Genomic DNA, 25,759 nt, shown 5'->3' on the forward strand with positions numbered 1-25,759 from the left:
CTCTCCTCTCTCCTTCCAATATCCTGTCAGTGCTTCCCATTGGCTAAACCAATTCAAGACCAAAGAGCACGATAACCCAAATGATGCCATCTACATTGGTCTGCATTCCAGAGTCCAGGATAATGTGGAGAAAAGGGAGTAGAATAAATGTAGAGGGAAAAATGAAAAGGTCAGCAGTCTGGAAGATCCAAGGGTAAAATAGTAAAAACAATTGCAAAGTTGTTATTTCACCCAGGATCAGGACTGGGGGAGGCAAACAAGGTACCTAGGATGCAAAATCTAAGGAGGCACTCACTCTCGGGCTCATAAAAATGCTCAGCACTTGCATGATCCTGAGAGACAGGATGTCTTCCTTGCCTCACTCTAGTCCTGGCTCTGATTCAACCCAGTGATGACTAAAAGTTGCCTGACACAGAATTTTAAAAGGGAATGAATTATCTTTTTTTTTTTTTTTTTGCATTGATTCAGTCAAAAGGTTTTTTTAATGGTTTATTTCCTTAGGTTTTTGGGAAACAGGTGGTATTTGCTTACATGAGTAAGTTGTTTTGTGGTAATTTGTGAGATTTTGGTGCACCCATCACCCGAGTAGTATACACTGGACCCAATTTATAGTCTTTTATCCGTCACCCACCTCCCAGCCTTTCCCCTGAGTCCCCAGTGTTTAATGTATCATTCATATGCTTTTTCATCCTCATAGCTTAGTTCCCACTTATGAGTGAAAACATACAATGTTTGGTTTTCCATTCCTGAGTTACTTCTCTTAGAATAATAGTTTCCAGTTCCATCCAGATTACTGCAGATGCCACTAATTCCTTCCTTCTTTGTGGCTGAGTAGTAGAGAATGAATTATCTTTTAATCTGTAAGCATAAAAAGAACATTTTGTTTGAAAGATTTCAAAATATGTCTTTTGAATTTTTCCCCAAGGACAGCAAATAACATACTAGCCATATATGAAGTATCCAGAGGCTAGTATGTGTAATGGCTTGACATTATTATTGAACCCTAGATTTTTATTATTTTGTGTGGGTATTCATTTATTCCAGCTGCACATTTTTTCACACTTTAGCATTTTTGAAGTCAAGTGTGTCTCATAATCAATGGTGTCACAAATATAATTAACAGCATTTTTCTTCTTAGATGTACGTAAAGTAATGGTATGCCTTATTAACTACATCTAGGTTTGATGAAACTTACTGTACGTACTTTGAAGATATATATGAGTGTAACAAATTTTTCATGTCCACCACAATATCTAGCATATACTAATGGTCTTGATATATTCTCAACCGGTATTTCATGAATGAATGAGTGGGTGAATTAGTGAGTGAAGGAGAGAATTAATGAAATAGTCTATCTGCCCTGCTTTTAGGATGTGGATAGTGTGGTGTCAGGAAAAATATCAGTTCATATACAATAGTTGTTTAAGCTTTCATCATGATCTCCTAGAATGATAGGCCAAAACAGCCTGAATGTTACATTAGCCACGAGCATCCAATTAACTTTCATTATGTCATTTTCTGCCAAATTAATGCTAATTCTGTTTCCATGCTGTGCACTTTCCGTAGTCTTCATAACAATTTCAGAACCTGTTTTACAACATATTCTTGCTACTCTTTTCCTCTTTGCCTTTCTCTTCTGCTATAAGACAGCTTCTTCCCCATAGTATTGTCGCCAATTTTCATTCACTTTCCTGATTTTAAACCATTGATTCCAAAATCAAGGTGCAGTTTTCATTATAATTCTAGTGTTAACCACAAATTCTTTCCCTTTTAAAATTTTAAATATTTAATTTCTTTTTAACATAGTCATGCACACAAGCATGCACTTCAGCCCAATGGTTAATAGCAGACTTGACCAGAGAAAAACATTATTTTTCTAGTGATTTACTTTAATCCATCTCAGCAAGAAACTGAAATGATTTTCTTCTCTTTTTATGTGTCATGCAGTAGCAGCTTCCTAGCTTACCCATTGTCTTTCTGTCAGCTTTCCTTTTAAAATTAAGATATTTATTCATTTTTAGCAAAAACCAAGATAATGCATTATTAAGACATTTCTGACTTGATTCTCTTCTGGGACTACGGAAAAAGTTTTTTTCACTAAAGTAAAAATAGAAGTGAAATATAGATATATATGTGGGTGTACATATGTGTGTGTGTGTATATATATATATACACAACATCTGTGAATTAGTAGCATCTGGTCTTAATATGGTCTATAATATAATATGGTCTTACAGAATGTTAACTGCTCCAAATGAAAATAAGATTTCAGTTATTTGTAGAGATTGTAAATCAAATCTGCTTCCAATTGTGGGCTTAAACAACAGTTTTGGCAACCATTATATATCCCAAAGCTGTTTTAATTTTAATTTTAGTGATACATTAGTGTTGGTGAAACAATCTTCTTTGGCTATTTTTTCATGTTTTCAGTCCACGTGGTTAATAATTCTGTACCGTCTCCAGGATGTTGGTGATGGATAGCCTGAAGCAACAAATTTACTGGTGCAAAATTATTAAAGAAACCAATTGCAAGTGCTTTTTAATAGTTAATCTAAAGAAGTGGGTTATAAATTTTTCTTTTTTTGCTTTTAATAACTAAAATACATGGTGTTGTAATAACTTCAGATCCTCTTCCCAAACTCCATACGTTTTATATAATACATGAATATTACCTAGTGTAGATTCTACATATTAGCTGTTACTATAATAATGTTGTGTCTCCAGCTCCCTTTTCACCCGCTGCCTTCCTTCCATGCTTCATGGTGGAGATACCTCTGTTGACCTTAGGCTTTTGTTCCCATCTCTTTCTGCTCTCAGGAGTAAGTCTGATTCACTTGTATCTGGTGTGAATACAAGCTCAAATATTACCTCTCCCAAGTCCTTGCCTTGTAAGGCCTAATCTTCAATGAGGAATGAAGAGTTTTATCCTGTGCTAAGGAAGTCTAGGCATTGGCAGTTAGCGAAAGTCCTGATTTGGGAGGAAGCTTTCTCAAAACATCTTATAAACCATCTTTCCCTATTAATATGCAAAGCTGATCTGGTGGTAAGGGAGTGGGAGCGGGGGGCAGTTCAGCATCAACCATTAGAATTTTATGTTTTGAATGAGTTGTGTTGTAGGTACATATCCATCAATTTTGCAAAGCTTTGTTGTTCCCTTCTAAGGATTCTTTCCAAGATGTCACTCCACAAAAATATTTGCTTTGGCTGGGCTAAATGTTATTTTGGATTATTGCATAGAGGAGTTTTACGGTTCTTTAAATATATTATATATATATTCCATGCATTCCCCCCTTATTGTCAAAATATACTTGTGATTTTGTAGATGATGTTCATGGGGAGAATATGCTCCTTGCATCAAGAGAACACATTCCCATTAAGGCTCCTTCCCTTCCAGGTTTCCCACTGAAGCCTGAGCACATCAAAGAGCAACAATGTGGAGACTCACCCTGAGATCTCACTGCTGACCCCGATGCACGCCAAGCATGGTCTTTAATGGCAAGCTGGGATTAGGCCACAGTTCTGCCTGGAGTTCCTCATAGTTTGGCGTTTCACTTGACAGTGAAAGTGAGGGAAGGAGATCCACTTCTGGCATTAGATCATTCTGTTTATTTAACTGTGAAATAACCACAGTGATTTTCAGGTTTTAGGTTTCCACTTCTTGCTCAGACCCCTAACAGCCTGGGATTTGTTTTTCAACCATTTATGGTTTCATACCAACATATAAAGCTGCTACAACTACTTCATATTCAGTAATAAAATGCCCCTCTTTTTTCCCATATAACTTGTTCAGTCTGACATTGTGAAGACTCCCCACCCAGTAACACTAGTATTTTAAAAAGCAAATCCACTTGAAAGGATGGCTTTTCTGGGGATGTGCATTTGACTCTGATAAATCCCTAATTGCCCAGGCAGGCCACCCAGAGTGAAGCCTTAGGGAAGAAAGGCTAGATGCCTTGATAAGCTATTACATCTGTCTTCCTACCAAAGGGTGTCAGTATGCTTGCAGCTTAGGTCAAAAGAAATCAGTCTGTGTATTCATTTTCAATCTAGTTTCTAATGGACTCTTATCTGTAGCCTGAAATTAGCTTACATCTTGGCAGAACTAAGTACTCCAAACTCAAGGGAAGTTGTGCCAAACATAAAGCACAGGATGTAGATCTGCATTTGTGTCTGTGACATGTACTTGCTTATTCATGTTTATTTTTCAAAGAACATAATGTTTTCAGCACACTTATACACTCCAAAATGTATATCTAAATTGTCAGACACATGTAAACACCGGCCACACATTTTTATCTCTGCACCCAGAACATCCCCACTCTTAGTCTTTACACTCCAAAACCTCCATCATCAATAAGCCTCCACTGGAATCAGAAATCACAAGGAAAATCACAGGTGAGGAAAGGTAAAACATAACTGTTTTGCTGGAAATCTTGACAGTTAAATCTTTTATTCAGGAGGCCTAAGTAGCAAAGACAACAATATCTATTAATACCACTACCACAACAAGAACAACAGCTACTGCTTCTAAGTATTTTCTAGGGGCCAGATCCTGTGCCAAGCCCCTTACGTGTATTCTCCCACAACAGCCTATGACATACTTACCATTCCTATCTCCATTTTGTGGAAAAAGAAACCGAGGTACAGTTTCCTGCCTAAAGTCACACAAGGAAGTGATGGGAACAGCCAGTCAGAATGTCTAACTCCTAATGTTCATGCTCTGTGCCTCTTCTTAGCTGTTACCTAGTATTTTCAGTCAACTGTGTCAGCAAAGAGTTAAAGAGAGACCTGACCCTTGTTTAGTCTTGTCAACCCGATAGTTTCATGAAATCCATTCCATCTCCATAATCTCTAAGAGAAAAGTAAATGGCATATGGGCAACTTTGGAATACCAGGACAGGAATGGTGCATGAATCCTTGACCCAGCTGTTTTCAATTTGGTAGACAAGTCCCAGGGGTAGAAAAATGGACCTAGCAAAGCATATGAGTACCAGGCAATGACAGTGTGTCCATGCAGTGGTGGAAACCCAAGGGGCACCACTGCTCTCAGCAGCATCCCAGCTCTGCATCTTCATCTCCTATGGGGGGGCTCACAATCATATCACATACTTCATGTCCCCAAATTATAGAACCCCCCTTTCTTCCTTCTTCTCCCTCTAACCCTTCTTAAATAAGATGTCCAAAGTGTCTTTAAATACTTGACATGCCACACCCTTCTCCAGCTTCTATGAATATTCCCAGTCCATTTATCTTGACCTTGAAGAACTCATTATCCCTTCCTTATTCTTAGACTTTACCTTTTGGTCAGAATCTCCACTTCAGACAAGCAACTAGACAAAACTCTGAGGGGGCTGCTATTTTTCTTGAGTTGATAACAATGTAGAGAGCTGACTCTGCTTCACTCACAATAGAAGTGCTCAGATCCGATCTTACTGACCCTGAGTTTCAGTTTTATCTTTCTAATAGGATGTCCCTTGGGGGAAATTCCCATGCACATGCTTCTCCTTCTTTAATACGGCTAATGGTAGGTCGAACCATTCAAGTGTCTGGAGTAGAAACTCAGAAACACCTCAATACTTTCCTCCTCTTCTTCCCATAGTGAGCCTGTCATGTGCAATGGCCCTCACCACCCCTTCATGTATATATCTCTGAAATCTATCTCTTCTTTTCCACCACTGCTAACTTAGTTAGACCCTAATGAACTCTTGGTTGGACCATTGCAATAGACTACTAAATGACCTCCATGCCTCCAGTTTCTTTTTTTTTTCTTTTCTATCCCAACCTGAAGACAACCACCAGTTTCTTAATATCACAATGTATACTTCCAGTGATCTTTCTAAAACATAAATGCAATTATTTCACCCCGTACTGCCTACAGAGAAACAAAAAATGCTTTTCTAAGCATAGCACTCAAGATTCTTCATAATTTGGCCTTATGTTACTTTCTGGTGTCATCCAAAGCAACTCTGTTCACCTCCATGTTTATGACCCTCGCAGTCTAGCCATACAGAGTTATTTATGATGTTCCAACCTACTTTGTTCCCCTATGCCTTTGCCCACGCTGTGCCTGGAGTCCCCTCCCCTAAACTTCTCTCTTACCATTAAACTCATTCTCACTTTTCAGTGTCCATCTCCTCTGTGAAACTTACCTAAACGCTCCATAGCTCATCTTGATTGGGCTCTTTGTTGGTGTGTTCAAATAATTAATGTACAATGCTTATCACGCCATACTGTAGTTCTTTGCTTCCAATCTGTTTTTCCCATTAGATCTTGGGTCACTGATGGCAGGAATCCTATCATTGACCTTTATATCCTAGCGTCTGTCATTTATGGAAAAGCCACTCTTGTCTTTAACCTATATTGTATTTATGACTCAATTTAGGGTACATCCATTTCTCTAATAATAACAGCACTAACAAGGAGAGCATCAACTAATATTTCATGAGTGCTTCCTAGATGGCAGCCAATATTTTATATATTTTATTAACTCATTTCATCCTTATAATAGCTCATGAAATAGATACATGCTTATCCCCACTAATAGTTGGGAAAACTGAGATTTGCAAAGGTTAAGTAATTTGTCTCAAAGTTATGCAAGTAGTAAATAATGGAAGTGAAATTTGAATCCATGCAACCTGATTCCAGGGTCCAAATTCTTAACTACTGTGCCACACTTAAATTACAAAATGAACCAAAGTGAGTTTTTCCGCTTACTTTAGTTCATTTTCTTGTTTCCCAAATTGAAATTAAAATATTTGAATTATTAACTGTATTAATGTTGGTCTTACACAAGCTCCGGGATTATTTAGTCAAATAATACAGGGTACAGTCGCAGATGTTGGCCCCCAAGTGATATCCTCATGGCTACACAATAGTCCCCAAACCTCAGTGGGTATCTTTCAGATGCCTCCATTTCAAGCTGAATTTATGTGCTCAATATCCAGCCACTCTTCCCTTACTGAAAATGTCATTTTTTAGACTTTGCCATCAAAAGCAGGTCTTAGAGGAAATAATGTATCTTCCCCACCACCCAGGCCCTGTCAGCAGGGGGCTCAAAAGAATCAAAACTGCACCTAAGACTACTGGAATTCACAGGATGAAACTAAGCCCTAGTAGTATTTCAGTGCCTTTCAGAGGTGCTAAGTGATAAGAATCAGAGTGGAATTTGTTGGCTTTAATGGGAAAAGTGAGCCTTTTGTTAGTTACCTTGCTTTCCCTCTAAGAAAAACCCAACTTTGGGGCATTTTTTTTTAAACTATGGTTGGGTATAAGAGCATCCCGAGATTTCAATATGTCTAATAAAACTCACCAAAGAATGGAAGCACAATAGGAAGGGAGGGTGCATTATGGTGCACAAGAGATGTGTTTTGCTCTGAAAATGGAGCTTGATGCTCGTTGTAAATGAGGAACCCGGAGTGAGATGTATGAGGGCACAGCTGGGAATATGTGCGAAGCTTGCCTTCATTTCCATTTGAATACCATAGAGGCAGCACTCAACTTGCTTAAAATTAAAAGGTACATCAGGAATGCAAAACATCATATAAAATTTTAACCAGCCTTTTTAGTTGCTTTCTAATTCTTTACTGGTTCTTTACTTTCCCTATATTTTTTCTATATTTTTTCCTCTATATTTTCTTGGGCTGTGTGGTTATTTATCCCTCCACCCTCGGCTCACCTTTTCTAAGGCTGCGTGCACCTTTACAATTATTTATCCACCGCAGTCACCTATTCTTTATAATAATGTATTTCTTTCTCTTTCTTTCCTTTTCACCTTCCTTTTGTTTGCTTGCTTTCTGCTCAGCTCCTCCCTCTTTCTTCTTTCTCCTTGCTCCTCAGACACCATCTTTTCCTTCTTTGTGGCCTTGTTACCCTAACTAGTCTACCAATAAATTATAAATAATTCAAAACCAGGCGAGGCAGAATGGCTCACACCTGTAATCCCAACACTTTGGGAAGCCAAGGTGGATGGATCACTTGAGCCCAGCAGTTCGAGACTAGCCTGGGCAACATGGCAAAACCCTATCTCTACTGAAAATTCAAAAATTAGCTGGATATAGTGGCACATGCCTGTAATCTCAGCTACTCGGGAGGCTAAGGCAAAAGAATCACTTGAACCCAGGAGGTGGAGGTTGCAGTGAACCAAGAACATACCGCTGTACTCCAGCCTGGGTGACAGAACGAGACTGTGTCTCAAAAACAAATAAATTTTTTAAAAAATCAAAACCTAGGAAGCTTGGCCCTCTTTAAACAGAAACAATGTTTTGCTATGAGACCAGAAATCCTTGCTATACACTGGCTGCTCCCTGTGGCTCACATGTGGTTGTTGCTATATATTCAAAGGTTGCCCAGTGCAGAAACAAGTACTAGGAGGGCTTATCTCTGAAAGTAATAAGTAACTGAGCTCTGGCCCCACTGATAATTACTGAAAAATAATAATATCAATAATAGCTGCTAACATTCTTAAAAGCTTACTATATAACAGGTCCTAAATTTTCTCATTTAGTCCTCACCACAACCCTGTGAAACGGGTTCTCTAATTATCCCCATTGTACTAGTGAAGAAACCAAGATGGAGACAGAGTGAGTGACACAGGTCACAAAGCAAGTGAGAAGCAGAGCCACATTTCTCAACCCAGGCAGTCTGGCTACAAACCACCCTCTTGACAGCTGGGTATCACTGACCCTTCAACAACTACAGGGTAATCATGAAGGCCAGATTCCAACTAGGGCCAATGTATACTGTAGAGCTTGCCCTGCATGGTTGGGTATAACCAGACAGGTGAGCAAAGGGTGAGCCAGGGTTGCCACAGACAAAACAAGGTGATCTCTGGTGCCCAGAAGGAATTCTGTTTGGGAGCAGAGAGTACAGTTGGAGGAGTACAGCTACTTCACTCCAAGTCTCAGTAACTTCTAGTGATAGGAGATCTGAGACCTAGGAAGGGCATCGTGGTGGATGGGCCAGGATGGTGATCAGACAGAAGGGAGGACAGTGCTTGGAGTTCAGGCAGGGTATCTCACAAGTTCAGTGGTAGCCAGCATGGCCCAAAATACCAGCCTGGAGTTTGGAGGGAGGGGGTCCAGTCCATGGGAGAGAAACTGGCAGATTATCGTTTGGCCAGAGCTCAGGGACTGTATTTGGTACCAGGGCTCAGAAACAAGGACAAGTCCAGTTACCGAACCCAGGACACTGTCCAGATCAGATGAGCAGAAAGGGTAGCTAACTTAACATTGAGGGAGAGGTGCGAAAGACCCTTGGATATCACCTAAGGAGGTTGGACTTCATACTGTGATCTTACCTAGGGGACTGCTATATACATGTAACACCACAAACTGGGACGATATTATGTCTTCTTTCTAACAATCTCTCAAAAACTCATTATGTATAAATGATCTTTTGTGCACAAAAGTGGATGTTCATGCATTAAAAAGGGCTGTAAAAAGTTTTTGAAAGTGAGTGGATACATGGTTAACCCTAAAATAACGTCAGTTTCATATTCTCACTTGCTTTCTTGAAGAGGAGAGTAAGAGATACAGATGTAGTTGGCATGTTTGCATACCCCCGGGATGCTGTGTGAAGGTGCCATGCATGTCTATGTCAGCTTATATATCACAATCGAGAAAAGGCAGAAAATTGCCCTCCAAGGCAATGGAAGTTGGTCTGAGGGTGTGCAAGGGTATTATAAGAACAATTGTGTGTGATTGTAAGTCCTCCTATGATATTTGAATTAGATAGATAGATAGATAGATAGATAGATAGATAGATAGATAGATAAAATAAAAATAAATTTGTCAGGGTTAGTCCTACAATAAATTAAAAGGGGTGGGGGTCATAGGGACAATATGTTGACATATTGTCACAGCCAGGAAAAATAAAGGCAATCTAACTGGCAGATACGAGAATTAAAAAAAAAAAAAAAAAAAAATGACAGTAGCCAGGGACCATTTATTGTGGTCATAAAAAGGTTCATATACCTCTCGGAAATCGTTGTAACGCAGCAAGTGTTAGACTTTATGGGACCAGTTGCAATATTGAGTCCCCAGTTAAGATTAGAATATCCCCCTTACACCCTATTTAAGGAGGCAGGTAGCCAAGAAACATATATTAGCCAGATTTTCATCAAAAGTACCTAATATCACAAGTGAAAGAAGGCATTGTTTCCTTCATGGCACTTAAGCTGTGGTACATTTTTTATATTATCCTCATTGAACCTCCCAAACTGTATGCCCTGTGCAGGCGAGGACCATGTTCACCCTGGCTTCCCCAGGAGGGAAGCACCTTTCATGGAGGTTGACTTTCCTCAAGCCACTTGTGGCATTTGTCCTGCTCTGGACCTGCCCTGAGATGAGATGTGGGAGGAGGTACAGGCTTCTTCCCAATAAGGCCTCTGAGATGCCTTCCACTGAGTCCCCATCAACTGAAAGAATTTCATCCACTTCCTCCACCCCATCTAGGTGTGCAGGAATGTCTTTTGTGATTGCTGCTGTGAAGAAAAGCTTTCACTTTAGTGAAAGGCCTCAGGACTGCCTCAAACGTTAAATGTTGGGCTTCTTGTAAAATTCTATTTTTGTCCTCTCCAGGTTTCTAGACAGAGACCTAGGAAAAGGCCCTAAGCAGATACAGTGGTGGGAGCCCCATGACCCTCATTTCAGTTCACTGCCAACCTGGGTGCCCAGCAGCTTCGTCCGTGAGATCTGGGCTTATCCAGCAATGAAGCCTCTAGGGAGCAGCCAGCACCTGCCGGAGGGCTCTGATCCACCACACAGCTGTGAGAGTGGCCTAGCCCCATAAGAGAAGTGGGCTGGGAGCCTCCACACCTGGGTTCCACTGTCGGAGGCAGGCCATCCCCACCCCTCTCTACACTGCTGTTCTCCCCTCGTCCCTTCGTCCCTTCGTCCCTTGGTCCCTTCCCCTCTCCTTTCTCCTCCCTGACATCCTTTCCCTCTCTCCTCCCCTTTCCTTTCTTGTTCCTTCTCAGATGACATAGATCAAATTGCTAGTTTTCCTACTCCAAGAATCAAGGTTACTCCCCTCCAGAGGCTCTTCCCAGTGCCCTAAGGCAAAAACTTCAGCACAGAATAAATAGCTATGAATTTGCCCCCCTTGGTTAGAGAGATGGGGCTATTCACGTCCACAAGACACTTACCTGTGAAGAATCAGAAGTATTTTAAACAGGTGGGACTTTACCGTTACTGTTCTCCTTATAAAGAGTTACACATTTGCTTAACTGGAGGCTTCTCACGTGGCTTTGCTTCCCCCACCCCAACAGCAGGCCTGGAAGATGATTACAGAGGTGTTTATGATGAACAAGAGTTGAAGAAAAGTCCCTAAATGTGTAGCAAATGTGGATTCACAGGAAGGACTCTGGTGGAGCTTGGGCCAGACCTCTCCCCAGCCCTCCCACCCTGCCCCACTCCAGCTGAAGCAGGCAGAGGGACGCTCCCTGGAAACAGAGGAAGTTTGAGTTTCAGGGCCCCTCACTTGGTCTGGCCCTCCAAGGCCCTGGGAAGATCCCCAGTACTGTGTTCCCATGGTCTCATATTTTTGTAAGATTTGCAAAAAAATACATAGTTTCAACACAGTTGGGTTCAACTGCTATTTCTTTCCACTACAGCTTCCTTTTCCTCATACTTCTCCTCTGATCAGATGGTATTGGAATAGCTGTGGGCATTTGGGGGATCCAACTAAGGGGAAACTGAATTGAGAGTGAATTTAGTTTAGATTGAATGGGATACATTCGTGTGGGCTGCAGTCACTTCTGTGCATGGCTAAGCCACTGCTGTCCACCCCAGAGTAGGAATGGCTTACAGGAATAATGCACAAGTCTGAATTAAATATAAACGTGTCCTATGGTGCCTGGCATCAGAAGTCTGTGGGTAGTGAAGAAAAAACAAGGTTTGAGATGCATTGAGCCAGGCTGGAGACTCTGCTGAAAATTCTTCTAATCATGAGATATATAAAATGCAGTTTTCATTGATGCCTCATCAAAATGGAAATTCAGGAATATATTCAATGACAAAGCATGTACACTGATAAGTACACTGTGCATTGCTTATGGGAATTGCATAAAATAAAATTTATCAGAAATCTTGCATTTGCGGGACCTTACCCTGTAGCAGTGAGGCACATAGCAAGCATGTCTGTGTGTAAGAAATCGTGCCTTAATGCCTTCCAACTATCAACAATTTTTATCAGTCTTGCTAGAGGAAAGACTGCCTTATCTTTTTATTCTCTAATACAAAATCATTATCATATAAAGAGAGGAGCAAAGTTAGGAGGCAAAAATTCCAGAAGAAAGTTATTTTAGCAGTGTGTCAGACAGTTAATTAATTAAAATGTTTTGTGTTTGTCCTGGGCTTTGAGAGGTCTATTGCAGTTGCCAGCTTTAAAAACATAGTAATTTTTTTGTGACTTACCCTTCTGAAGAGTCACTTTCACTCCCAATTTTGTATTTATATTTTTGTATTATTTTCCTTAAAGAGAGAGCCCCCAAACTGTATACGCCTCAGACTCCACAGTCTGAATCCTCCCTATGGGGAAGTCTCTAGAAAAACGTTCTGTTTACTCTGCCTCAGGAAACACTGCTCCAGGCTGGACACACACATTCCCAGGACATTTTGGTCAATGGGTGGTTGCCGAGGTACCAGGCCATCTTCTCTCCAGAATGTGTGTTTTTGGGGCTATGGAGGTCTTTTTCCTGATGGCTGCTATCCTGGGTTTCAGGGATGCTTACCTTGCCAGGAAAGACAATAGTGAAGAGCTGCTGTTGATGCTTAACTTCTCCAGCATCCTGAGGCCCAGCTGTTCAAGTTCTTATTTTGGTATAAATCTGAGGTTCTTTTGATTCAAGAAGAGGTAGGATAGTTTTCTGCCAAATCTTTTCTCAGATACACATTGTGTTTGGGTTAGGTCATCTGATACACAAGACTGTCTCATTCCTTCTGCAGCAGGGGATTGACCAGTTTTCGGTTTTCTTTAACAGAGTTGGCGTGGACCTGGATGAAAATTTGAAGGAGGATCCCTCCTCACAGCACCAGGCAAGTCAAAGAAACCAATACACAGAATATAGAGATATGATTGTTCTGTTCCATAGGCTGTTCCATGTTTGTCCAGCACGTGACCAAGGAGCTATTTCTAAACGGAGCTTCCTCTGCTGATAAAACAAATGAGATTACAATAAAATACAAGGGAATTCAGGGTGTTGATAACTTCTAGCATATGAATGCTTAGAACTAGCATGTACTTGCAAGCCTCTCTATGGCAGCACGAAGCCTGGAAACTTTACAAAGTACAAGCAATACCATGATGGCTCTTAGAATGAGGCACTCCATAGTTAAAATCCCTACCCAGCAACTTGCTAGCTAGCCGACTCAGTGAAATTTACACAAAGTATGTCCAGTGCATGTTGCACAAACAACAAATTGACTTATTTCTGCTGGACGGCTTCTCATTTATCCAGTCTGAGGCCCAAGAAACTGTCTAGGTGATCCATTCCTGACTTAATTGAACAACAATTATCTACAGAGACCTGAAAATCCTTTGGGGTAATTGTTTTAGAACAATGAGCTCTTCCCTGATATATTAGTTCGTTCTCACAATGCTGATGAAGACATACCCAAGACTGGGTAATTTATACAGGAAAATGGTTTAATGGACTTACAGTTCCACATGGCTGGGGAGGCCTCACAATCAGGGCAGAAGGCAAGGGGAAGCAAGTCACATCTTACGTGGATGGCGGCAGTCAAAGAGAGAGCTTGTGCAGGGAAACTGTTTTTAAAACCATCAGATCTAGTGAGACCCATTCACTCTCACAAGAACAGCATGGGAAAGCCCCGTCCCCATAATTCAACTACCTCCCACCAGGTTCCTCCCACAGCACATGGGAATTGTGGGAGTTATAATTCAAGATGAGGTTTGGGTGGGAACATAGCCAAACCATATCACCTCAAGTAGGGGAAATGCATTCTCCAAACTGAATTTGAACCAAACGTCAAAGTAGAATCTATCATTGTCGGTTTTGCACTAGCCATTTTAAACTCAGTACTTGACACAAATAAGCAAATGCAGGGAAATTTTACACCTTTTTGCTGAAATTAGAAGTAGACAGACATAGATGTAATAGGAGAATATCATAAATAAGTGATATTACTTAATGAATTGTGTTATGAGCATATTTGTATTCTAAGGGACTCCCTCTCTCTTTTATTTCATGCTTATTTTTCCAATAATGCCATCAATGAGGCACAATTGGTGAGTTTTCCTGGGCAAGACACTGCTTTCCTGGCACACACAGATGAGACAAAGAAAGGGGCCTGTGCTCTGCGGAAAAGCCTGGGAAATTAAGTTGGTGATGATCCTGGCTCTCATGTACTTTGAGGTTTTTTGTCACATGTGTTCCAAGGCCAGGCAGTTTCCACAGACTCCATTGTCCAGGAAACACACCTAACTGCAGGATGGAGCACAGCAGGGTGCCCAAAGCACTGGGATTAGAGCCAGCCTGGTGACCTTAGAAAGGAGATCAAAGCCCATCTCCTTACACTGGTGGGCTATAATGAATAGTCAGTAATGTCTGGTGGTGGCTGATTTTTAAAAAGCATTTTCATCTTGTATCAGTCAAATAATTCATTCTCCTACCTTCAAGCAAAACTTTTATCTAAATTTTGTCCTTCTTGCATACCTTTTTCTTTAAAAGAAGAAAAGACCCAATTATAAAATTCATCAAATAAAATTCTCTATCTTCTAAATGCCTAATATTCTACAATCATATATACCATTATCGGTAAAAATTTCCTACTAGCCTAAATGCTTTCTTTTATGATTTAAATGTATTTTATTTTATCTCATTCATGTGACACTTTAAAACAAAGTTCATTATTAAATCAGTAACAACTCTTACCTGAAGATATTGTAGCAATAAAAGTCGCTTTTTTATTAGAGAAATAGGATAGCATAACATAGAACAGTGAAAACCCTGTGATATTTGGGGTCTTGGGCAAGGTGTTTACACCTTTGGGTCTCAGTTTCCCTCTCTGTAAAATGTAAATGATAACGTCTACCTCTCCAGGCTGTTATTTATGATAAGGAAAATTGGGTTTATGAAAATGACCCAACTTAATTAAGCTAAACCCATCTCATTTTATGAATGATTGGAGACAGCTTAAACCACCACATATAATAATAGTAAAATATTTTTATAGAATTTTAAAAATCAGTAAAAAATATTAATAAGAGCAGATAGTCAAAACTAGAGGGGTAAAAAGAATCATGAATAAGCAGATCATAAGGACTTATATACTTGCTGTAGTCAAACCATAAGTAAGCTTTCTGATGGCCAAAGGGGAAATAAAGAAATAATAATTGGTAATTTATTAAATTCATATCATTAGAAGGAAAAATCATACCCTCTCCTCAAGTGATACAAAACATCACTATGTTTTTAAAGAAATCTCTCACTTGGGGCCTCCTGTAGAGGACACATAAAGCACTATCTAAATGTTAAGTAAGTAGCATTATCATTGGCATGGCTCTTCCTGAACTGCTGCTACCTACAAATTATTTTATTTTTAAGAAGTATCCTATAAGTGTTCTTATTCATGATAATATTTGATTACCAAAGAAGTTACATTTCAGAAAGAGGTTTTCTCCACATATTGGGATAATTATTATCTTCAGTATCAAGTACAAGAAACAGTGGGCTCTGATGGGAGGTAACAAGCTATAGTGTCCACACAGCTGCCACTGAACCTGGACCATTTTTTGGTACTTTCCAAACTGTCAAGAACCTCTCTGCTCTCATTTTGCCTGGCAACACCTGTCTTATTGTCAACATCTCTTGCTCTGTTGGATTATATAATGTAACCCCAATTCTTAGGAGGACTGTATGTTTCCCCATGATTTGCATTTATTAAACTGGGTTTACATTAACAAATAGGTTAATCCTTGTAATGGGCAGGCTTAATATATAAACAAAAGACCCTTCTTACTTACCAAAAGCTAAAAATTTTGCAGGTAGTTATAGTTGTTACTGATTATACACTCTCAAAATCAAGAATAAACTATATAATTATATATATTTAAAATTATATATATTAATGTGTTTTTAAATTTTTCCTTTGTTCTCTGTTGTGGAAAGTAAAATAACTTTTGGGAATGTGAACTTGTAGCTGTGGCTATCTACTAATGTCACAACTTTCCTTTTTGCCATACAATATGTTTAGAATGTGAATGGTGTTACACGATTATTTGCACCAGGCACAAAAGCTTTAGAAAGCATGTTCCATATGCAGATATTACACTCTGGATGTATACTTCATGCAAATGTGCTAATCTGAGAACTGGAAGATATTGCAGTTGTGAATTTCATGCCTCTTAAACGTGAAAAACAAAACCCTCAGGTAGCCTCCCTCACAACAGGAAGTTTCCCTTGTAATTGACTCCTTGTACTTGAAAGCACACCTTTTCAGAGTAGATGATTGTCACTGGAGCACCATACTTGCTTTCAGTCTTTTAATAGAAAACTCCTGCTACTCAAGGAAGGCTGCCAGTATTGCTTCTCTTTTTCCCTTTTGCCATTTGATCGTACTCATTCCCATATTCTTTGGGCACTAGCTATTATTCTTAACACTGCTCTAAGCACCTAATACGCGTTTGCTCACTTAATTTCCAAGATAACCCTGAGTGGGTACTATAATTATCTGCATTTTACAAATAAGGAAATTGTACACAGAGACAAAACTTGCCCAAGAACACACAGAAGGGAGAGGTGGAATTTGAACCCGGACAGTTTGGTTCCAGAGTTTCCACTTAACTGGGATGCATGCATATATTCATTCATTTACTCATACAAGTAATTCTTGGTACCCACTCCTATGGCACTAACCTAGATGTGAGGATTCAGGAGTTACCAATTCAAAGTTGTCTTCCTCCCAGAGTATATACTGTAATGGGGGACACTGATCAGAGAAAGGTAAACTACATTCTGTGCTTTCAAAGCATGATCACGGTAAAGCAGGTCAGAGGATAGAGAACAGGGGAGGAGGCTACTTGGTCAGGGTGGAAGTGGCATTTGATCAGAGGCCAAATGATGTGTGGAAGAAACAATCCATGTGAGAAGGGGTTGAGGAGAGGTGGTCTGGCAGAGGCTACAGCAAGTATGGAGGCACTGGAGTCACAATGGGTTATGGTGTGCACAAAAGCAGCAGGAAGGCCAGCATGGCTGGAGCTGAGTAAGCAGGGTGGGAGCGGATGGAGAAAAAGTGGGAAAAACAGACAGGGGCAGGGGCCAGTCCATTGCCCATGGTGTTAGGTTTGAGTTTTTTTCTAAAGTGATAGACTCCCTTGATGGTTTGGTTTGGAGCTTGAAAGTAATAGAATTAGCCCATTAAAAAAAAATGTCTCCCCATTCCACCCTGCCAGCTGTTATGATGAGGATAATTTTCATCTTTTTACATACAATTTCCTTTTCTAACACTATGCTTGTTTCTTTATGGTTTCTCGATGTTACCTTCCAAATTTCTTTTGTTTCTGAAAGTCCCTTCATTGAAATACTGGTTTTGGTTGTCCTTTATTCTTGTGTGTAACCTGGGTGGATCAGTTCTGGTCACTGCAGCACATGAAAGTGAGCAGAGCTGAGAAAGGTCTGAAGAAGGGCAACTTCAATAACTGACAGAGGGACCTGCTGTCAGAGCAACGGGGATTAAAAGGATTAGGATTTTTCAATCAGAAAGACTAGAACGAAGAAGGGATACAACAAAGTATCTGTAAAAATATGAAAGGTGTAAAGCGAATGAAGACTTGTTTGCTAACTCCCAGAAAACCATAACCTGGAATACCTTTGAAGCCTGGAAGAGGCCATAGGTGAATAATAGAAGTATTTGTTCTTCTGCACAATTGATAGTTCTTATTCACAGTCATCCAGAGTTGCAAGACTTGGAAATATAAGTAGGTTCAAGAAGGGAAGAGATTAATTTAGTAGATAGTGGGGTCATCATGGTCATTAAACAAAATTTTTCTTTGTGAATGTTTTCAAATGTTCCTAATAAACAGAAAGATAAGATAATAATCTCAACATACCCATCCCCTAAATTTAACAATTGTCAACATTTTCCATACTTTTTTCGTTTATTGCTCCTATACTGTTGGAGTTAGTCTCATAGAATGTAAATTTCACACTGCACTTCCACAGATATTTCAGAAATAGAATACTAGTCTCAAAATTTGATGTGACCCAGGTGAGAGTTTTTGTAATGTCATGTCGTTCCAATGTCATTGTAACTAATGGTATTTTGAGAAAAATAAACATTTCAGAGAAAATATCTTGGGTTTTCCCTTGGCCAACATTAAATTTATTTTGGTTATACTTACTTATGGATTTTAGATTCAAAAGTATGTCCTCTCCCTACTAACTTTTTACTGCATAGGACTAAATTCTGTATTTTTATCTTACCAGTAGTTCCTGCAAGTATGTGTTCTAGAAAGTAGGAATGATAACAAGGAAGAAGTGGAAGGTGGTAGCTATACTTTAATGAGCATTTTTATATATTAAGTGATTAACAATTATATACATATGTGTATATATACATAATCACATTTAATCTTTGCCTTGACCAATCAAGATACCTATATCACTCCCGTTTTACAAATGATGAAATTGGAGTTCAAAGAATTAATTTTCCCAAGACAACAAACCAGTGATGGGCTGAACCAGAACTAAAGGCCAAAGCTGTTTCATTCTCACCATTGCACCACATCCAATCTATAAATGTGTTCTTTCTTCCCAGTAAGATAGCCTGTCAGTCAACATTTGAGTAATCCTTTCCCCATTAACTCTTGGTCAGCCTTATTTCCCAACCCTATCAAGAGTATCAAGCATATTCTCATTTCAAGAGGCTAGAGTATATTCCTCATCCTTGGAATCCTTCCCTTCACCCAAACCCAGTAAGCTGTGAGTATGGGTCCATTGTCTAGGAGGTCTTTTCCTACTGCAAAGTGTGTCATCCTTCACTCACAGTGCAGCAGGCTCTACTGTCTCCCAGGAGGAGAGGGCCAACCTGCATCATTCTCTGCTTGTTACTTCCTCCCATCAAGGGTTGAGTCTTTAGCTCTTATTCATGCAGATGTCTAAAGGAAGAACATACCAGACAAGACAAGGGTCCTGAGGCAGGAACATGCCTACCTATTCGAGAAATAGCATAGGTGCAAGTATAGCTACAGTGAGCCACCAAGAGTATTATAAGCTATGAGTCAGAGATACAGACAGGATCAGTTATCTATTGCCACATAATGCTGCATAACAAACAAAATCTCAGAGGCATAAACAATAAATACTTATCTCACAAGTCTTTGGGGTTCAGTTTTTCTACAGTGGACTTGTTCATATATCTAGGGTCAGCTACAATTTGCTAGATAACTGCTGATCTTAGCTAGGCTTGCTCATATGTCTGGAGTTGGAGAGCTGTCGGCTGATCTAGGATAACTTTAATAGCGATGACTTAAGTGCCTCAGCTGTGTACCACATGATTCTCATCTCATCTGGGACCAGTGGGCTACCCTGAGTGTGTCTTTCTCCTGGCCATGACAGAGGGCAAGAATGTAAGCAAAAACAGGCAAGATTTCTTGAGGCTGAGCATCAAAAGTGATATGTTGGTACTGCTGCTACATTCTGCTGAGCAGAAAAAATTACAAGGTCGTCCTAAAAAACAGATGTATGAATAAATGACTCCTATTTGGTCAAAAGAACTGCAGATTTACATGGAAAAGGCTGTGGATACAGGGATGAAAAAAATGGCACCTCTAATGCAATTAGTCTGCCATATATTAGGTCACATGGGCCAACGTAAACCGTTTGGACCTTATAGTAATCTGTACAGTTTCAGACTTTTGAAATGTACTGATACTTATTTTATTGATTCCAATTGATATATCTTGGGGAATATTCCGTGTGTACTTCAATGTGTATTCTTGCAACTGTTTCAATACTATACCAAACAACTGCAGAATCCAGTTGGCATAGCTCAGTAAGTGCAAATTATGTCAACCTGTTTTTGTCTACTTATTTTATCAGTTACTGATAAAACCTCCAATCAAACAATTGAACTCATGGATCTAGAGAGTAGAAGGATGGTCAGAAGTGTCTAGGAAGAATGGTAGGGGTTTGGGGAAGTGGGAAAGGTGGGGATGGTTAATGAGTATAAAAAAATAGAAAAGATGAATAAGACCTACTATTTGATAGCAAAATAAAGTGACTCTAGTCAATAATAACTTAATTGTATATTTTAAAATAATTTAAAGAATGTAACTGGTTTGTATGCAATTCAAAGGATAAATGCTTGAGGGGATAGATACCCCATTCTCCATAATATGCTTATTTCACATTGCATGCCTGTATCAAAACATCTCATGTGCCCCATAAATATATATACCTACTATGTACCCACAAAAAATGGTTTTAAAAAATAATATAAACATTTAAAATAAAACCTCCAATTATAATTAGGAATTTTCCTGTTTCTTTATCTGTTAAATAGTGCTTCATATGCTTTTCACCGGATATAGAATTCTGGCTTGATGGTTGTCTTCTTTGAAAGTCAACGATTTAAAAATCACATTGTGTTGTGTTCTGGCCTCCTTTTTTTTTTGTTTTTTTTGTTTGTTTGTTTGCTTGTTTTTGTTTTGTTTTGTTTTGAGACAAAGTCTCGCTGTCTCCCAAGCTGGAGTGCAGTGGCGCCATCTCAGCTCACTGCAAACTCCGCCTCCCGGGTTCACGCCATCCTCCTGCCTCAGCCTCCCGAGTACCCGAGTAGCTGGGACTATAGGCGCCCGCCACCACACCTGGCTAATTTTTTGTATTTTTAGTACAGAAGGGGTTTCACCGTGTTAGCCAGGATGGTCTCAATCTCCTGACCTCGTGATCCGCCCACCTCGGCCTCCCAAAGTGCTGGGATTACAGGCGTGAGCCACCACGCCCGGCCTCTGGCCTCCATTTTTTCAGATAGAAGTCAGTTGAATTTTTTTTAATTTCCTGGAACGTAATATGCTCCATCTTTCCCTGGTTGCTTTTAAGATTTTTATCTTTATCTCTAGTTTTTAGAAGTTTGATTCCTATATGCCTAGGTTTTTTAAAATTTATCCTAATTTGTTTTCACTGAGTTTCCTGGAACTCTCGGTTGATATTTTCATCAAATTTAGGAAATATTCAACTATTGCTTTTTGAAAAATTTTTGTTCTCCATGTTCGTACTGCCCTCTTTCTAGCCCTCCAATATTATACATATTAGGCTACTTAATATTTTTTTCTCATATCACTTAGGTATTAGTCTATTTTAATCTTGTTTCTCTGTGTTCTACAAATTGCATAATTTTTACTGATCTCTTTTCAAGTTCACTGACACTTTCTTCTTAGTATCCAATCTGCCCTTAAGCTGATCTAGTAAATTTTTAATTCCAAATATTGTACTTTTTGGTTCTAGAAATTTTTAATGGCTTTTTTTTTCTTTCTCTTTTTACTATTTCAGTGGCTTTGGGGATACAGCGGTTTTTGGTTACATGGATGAACTATAAAGTGGTGAAGTCTGAGATTTTAGTGCACCCATCACTGGAGTGGTATACATGGTACCCAATGTGGAGTTTTTTAATCCTTAGCTCCTCTCAACCTCCCTCTTCTAAGTCTCTCAATTTCATTATGTCACTCTGTATGCCTTTACATACCCATAGCTTAGCTTGCATTGATAAATAAGAACAAAAGTTATTTGGTTTTCCATTCCTGAGTTATTTCATTAAGAATAATGGCCTCTCACTCCATCCAAGTTGCTGCAAAAGACATTATTTCATTCTTTTTTATGGCTGAGAAATGTTCAATGGTATATATATACCACATTTTCTTTAGCCACTCATTGGCCAATGGGCACTTAGGTTGGTGCCATATCTTCACAGTTGTGAATTGTATTGCAATAAATGTACGCGTGCAGGTGTCTTTTTGATATATGGACTTATTTTCCTTCGGGTAGATACCCAGTAGTGGAATTGCTGGATCAAATGGTAAATCTACTTTTAGTTCTTTAAGAAATCTCCATACTGTTTTCCATAGAGATTGCACTAATTTAAATTCCCATCAGTAGTGTATAAGCATTCCCTTTTCATCACATTCATGCCAACAACTATCGTTTTTTGACTTTTTAATAATGGCCATTCTTGCAGGAGTAAAGTAGTATCTCATTGTGGCTTTAATTTACATTTCCCTGATAAATAGTAATGTTGAGCATTTTTTCATATTTTTTTGCCATTTGTATTTCTTCTTTTGAGAAATGTCTATTCATGTCATTTGTCCACCTTTTGATGGGATTATTCTTCTTGATCCGATTGAGTTCCTTATAGATTCTGGATACTCGTTTCTTGTCAGATGCATAGTTTGCAAATATTTTATCCCATTCTGTAGTTTTCTCTATTGATAATTTATTTTGCTACACAGAAGTTTTTTAGGTTAATTAAGTCCCATTTATTTTTGTTTTAGTTGCATTTGCTTTTGGGGTCTTAGTCATTAATTCTTTGCCTAGGTCAATGTCCAGAAGAGTTTTTCCTAGGTTATCTTCTAGAATTGTTATGGTTTCAGGTCTTAGATTTATGTCTTTAATCCATCTTCAGTTTTTTTTTTTAATAAGGTGAGAGAAAGAGAGGTTCACTTTCATTCTTCTACATGTGGCTATCCAATTTTCCCAGCACCATTTAAACCATTCCATTGGTCTATGTATCTACTCTTTTACCAGTACCATGCTGTTTTGGTAACTATAGCCTTAGTAGTATAATTGGAAGTCCAGTAATGTGATGCCTCCAGATTTGTTCTTTTTGCTTAGGATTGCTTTGACTCTTCAGGCTCTTTTTGTTCCATATGAATTTTAGAGTTGTTTTTTCTCATTCTGTGAAAAACAATAATTATTTTGATAGGAACTGCATTGAATCTGTAGACTGCTTTAGGCGGTATGGTCACTTTCATGATATTGATTCTTCTAATCTATAACTACGTGATATGTTTCTATTTGTTTGGATCTATGATTTCTTTCAGCAGTGTTTTTGTAGTTCTACTCATAGAGATCTTTCACCTCCTTGGTTAAGTATATTCCTAGGTATTTTATCTTTCTTTGAAGCTGTTGTAAAAGGGATTGAGTTCTTGATTTGATTCTCATCTTGGTCACTGTTGGTAGACAGCAGTGCTACTGATTTGTGTACATTGATTTTGTAACCTGAGACTTTACTGAATTACTTTATCAAATTCAGTTGTCTTTTGGAGGAGTCTTTAGGGTTTTCTAGGTGTACAATCATATCCTCAGTGAACAGTTAACTGCTTGACTTCTTGTTTTCCCATTTGGATGCCCTTTATTTCCTTCTCTTGCCTGATTCTAGAATTTCTGTTTTGTTCTTTTAATACCATTTACATCCTTCCGAAATCTTCACTTGTGTTTTCATTGTCTCTTTGTCTTTAAATTCCCTAGTATATTTTTTAGAGTATTTTAATGCCATTGCCTGTTAATTCCAGCACCTGAGCCATTTGAAGTTCTGTTTCTATAAGTTACGTTTCTTCTGGCTGCAGGTCATGCTTTCCTGCTTCCTCCCATGTCTAGCAGTTGTTGTGACATGCTAGGCATTATGAATATTACACTGAATGGAGTGTGGAGTATTCTATAAAGGTCGCTGAATTTTATTCAATCAATCCGTTAAAATCTTGTAAGCCTTAGTTCTATGCTTGCCTTCCTTGATACATTTTTATTTCATCCTCGGTTTTAGGGTATGGTCATTATTCTAGAACATTGTGTTTACTCATAAAGCATGCTTTTTTCTCAGGTCTCAACAGAATAGCTGACTTTTGGCTTTTGCTGGACCAAACTGCAGTGTTTCCTAGCACCATGTGATCTCAATCTCTCCATTTATTTCTCAGTTTCACAAGAGTTTCTCCCTGCAAGCCTTTGTGAACCTCAACCTGTACATGTACAGGTCAGTGTTCAACCAAGGACCTATGGGAAACATCTCCACAGGCTTCTAGGTGTCCTCTCTGTGCAGTTTCCTCCTCTCTGTACACAGCCACTCAAGCGGTACCCTAACTCCCATCTCCAGTTCTTCAACTCAGTGAAACTGCTGTTCTCTGCTTGAACTCTATCTCCTTACCTTCAAGGGAAGGACTTACAGGCAGCAAGTCAAGGAGAATAGAGGGCTCACCTCATTTGTTCCCTTCTTTCAAGGATCACAGTCCTTTGCCAATTATCCAATACCTGAATCCTATCATATGTTTATGATCCAGTTTTCTGTCATGGCTAGCCATTGTGAAAGTGATGTTGAAGTGGTTTTTGTAGGAAGACATATTGTTTTGCTTTGTTTTTAGACACATACAAAATACTAAAGAATGGAATCACAAATCTAAATGCGAGACTCTTATCTTTACTATGGCAGTAGTGGCTCTGGGTTTTGTTATTAGCATGAACCAGGATCTTCTTGTTCCAGGGAAAATTGTTTGTTAGGGCATGTGTGTGTATGTATGCACACATGCATGTGCTTGTGAACATGTATATATAAGAGTTATCACACTAACTCAATTATGAAATGTGTCAGGTATTAGTTAAGAATATGATGAAGCAGGTACAGTGAGATGCGGTGAACTTCCTCCTCTAAGTTGGTCCATCACTTTTTGTCTTTGTATTTAATCTTCAATCTGTAAGATGGGTATATTGGACCCAGGATAGTTTTTGATATACTTTTAAGAGGGAACATATGTCTTCTATACCACAAATGTTACTTTTGTGAAAGCACTTCATAAACTGTAAAAAGCTATGCAAATGTAGGCCTCAACATATTATTTCTTTCCAAATTGTATTTCAATACCTTTCACATCTAGAATTTATTATACCAGTATATCATTGTATTTTCTATTGCTGCATAAAATATTATCCTAAAATATAGTGGCCTAAAACAACCCACATTTATTATCTCAAAGTTTCTATGGATCAGGAATTGGAAAGCAACTTAACTGAGTTTTTCTGATGCAGGGTCTTTCATGAGATTGCAGTCAAGATGTCAGCTAAAGTTAGAATCATCTGAAGGCTGGACTGAGCCTAGAGGATTTGCTCCCATGTTGGCAGAAAGCCTCCATTCCTTACTGGCCATTGGCAGGCATACTTAATTCCTTTCCACATGGATCTCTGCACAGAGCTTCTTGAGTGTCCTCACAAGAGGGCAGCCAACTTTTCTCAGAGCACGTGGTCCAAGAGAGACAGCAAAAAAGAAAGCCACAGTGACTTTTTATGACCTAATCTTGGATATGACACACCATCATTTCTGCTATATTCTATTTATTAAAAATGAGCCATTAAGTATGACCCACACCCAACAATTAGGCCCCATCTTTTTTTTTTTTAACCTTCAAAGAGATTTTTTTTTAATTTTAAAATTTTTAATTGGCATGTTGTAATTGTACATACTTATAGGGTACAGAATGATAATTTGATACATGTATACAATGTGTAATGATCAAGCAAGATAATTAGCATAGCCATTACCTCAAACATTTCTCATTTCTTTGTGTTAGAAACATTTAAAATCCTCTCTTCTAGCTATTGGAAATTATGCAATGAATTTATTGTTAACTATATTCACCCCACAGTGCTGCAGAACACTAGAACTTATTCTTCCTATGTAGCTGTAATTTTGTACCTATTAACCTCTTCTATCCTCCCCTCCCAACTACCCTTCCCAGCCTCTGGTAACCACAATTCTACTTTCTA

The 25,759-nt window shown here is 38.9% G+C and overlaps 1 protein-coding gene and 1 long non-coding RNA gene across 10 annotated transcripts in view; one reads left to right on the plus strand and one right to left on the minus strand.

Annotated features, from left to right (window-relative positions):
- SLC9A9 (solute carrier family 9 member A9) overlaps positions 1 to 25,759 on the plus strand; it is a 588,523-nt gene that overhangs the window by 455,540 nt on the left and 107,224 nt on the right. For 5 of the 8 annotated variants that reach the window (XM_009201572.4, XM_009201573.4, XM_021933832.2 and 2 more), the window contains exon 13: positions 12,980 to 13,034. The exons of the other annotated variants lie outside the window; for them this stretch is intronic. In XM_009201572.4, coding sequence (XP_009199836.2) covers positions 12,980 to 13,034 — 55 coding nt within the window. The remainder of the gene's footprint in view (positions 1 to 12,979; positions 13,035 to 25,759) is intronic. 8 annotated transcript variants of the gene reach the window in all.
- On the minus strand, positions 585 to 13,669 carry LOC103882310. Of its 2 annotated transcripts, XR_004181970.1 has the most exons (4): positions 12,731 to 13,669; positions 11,144 to 11,271; positions 3,446 to 3,613; positions 585 to 858 (listed from the first exon to the last, which is right to left on the minus strand). It is a non-coding gene; the product is annotated as an uncharacterized LOC103882310 (long non-coding RNA). The 2 variants fall into 2 exon arrangements; XR_001900060.3 differs by having other exon boundaries at positions 11,144 to 13,669.

Source organism: Papio anubis, chromosome 2 (assembly GCF_008728515.1).
Source record: "Papio anubis isolate 15944 chromosome 2, Panubis1.0, whole genome shotgun sequence".
Lineage (NCBI taxonomy): Eukaryota > Metazoa > Chordata > Mammalia > Primates > Cercopithecidae > Papio > Papio anubis.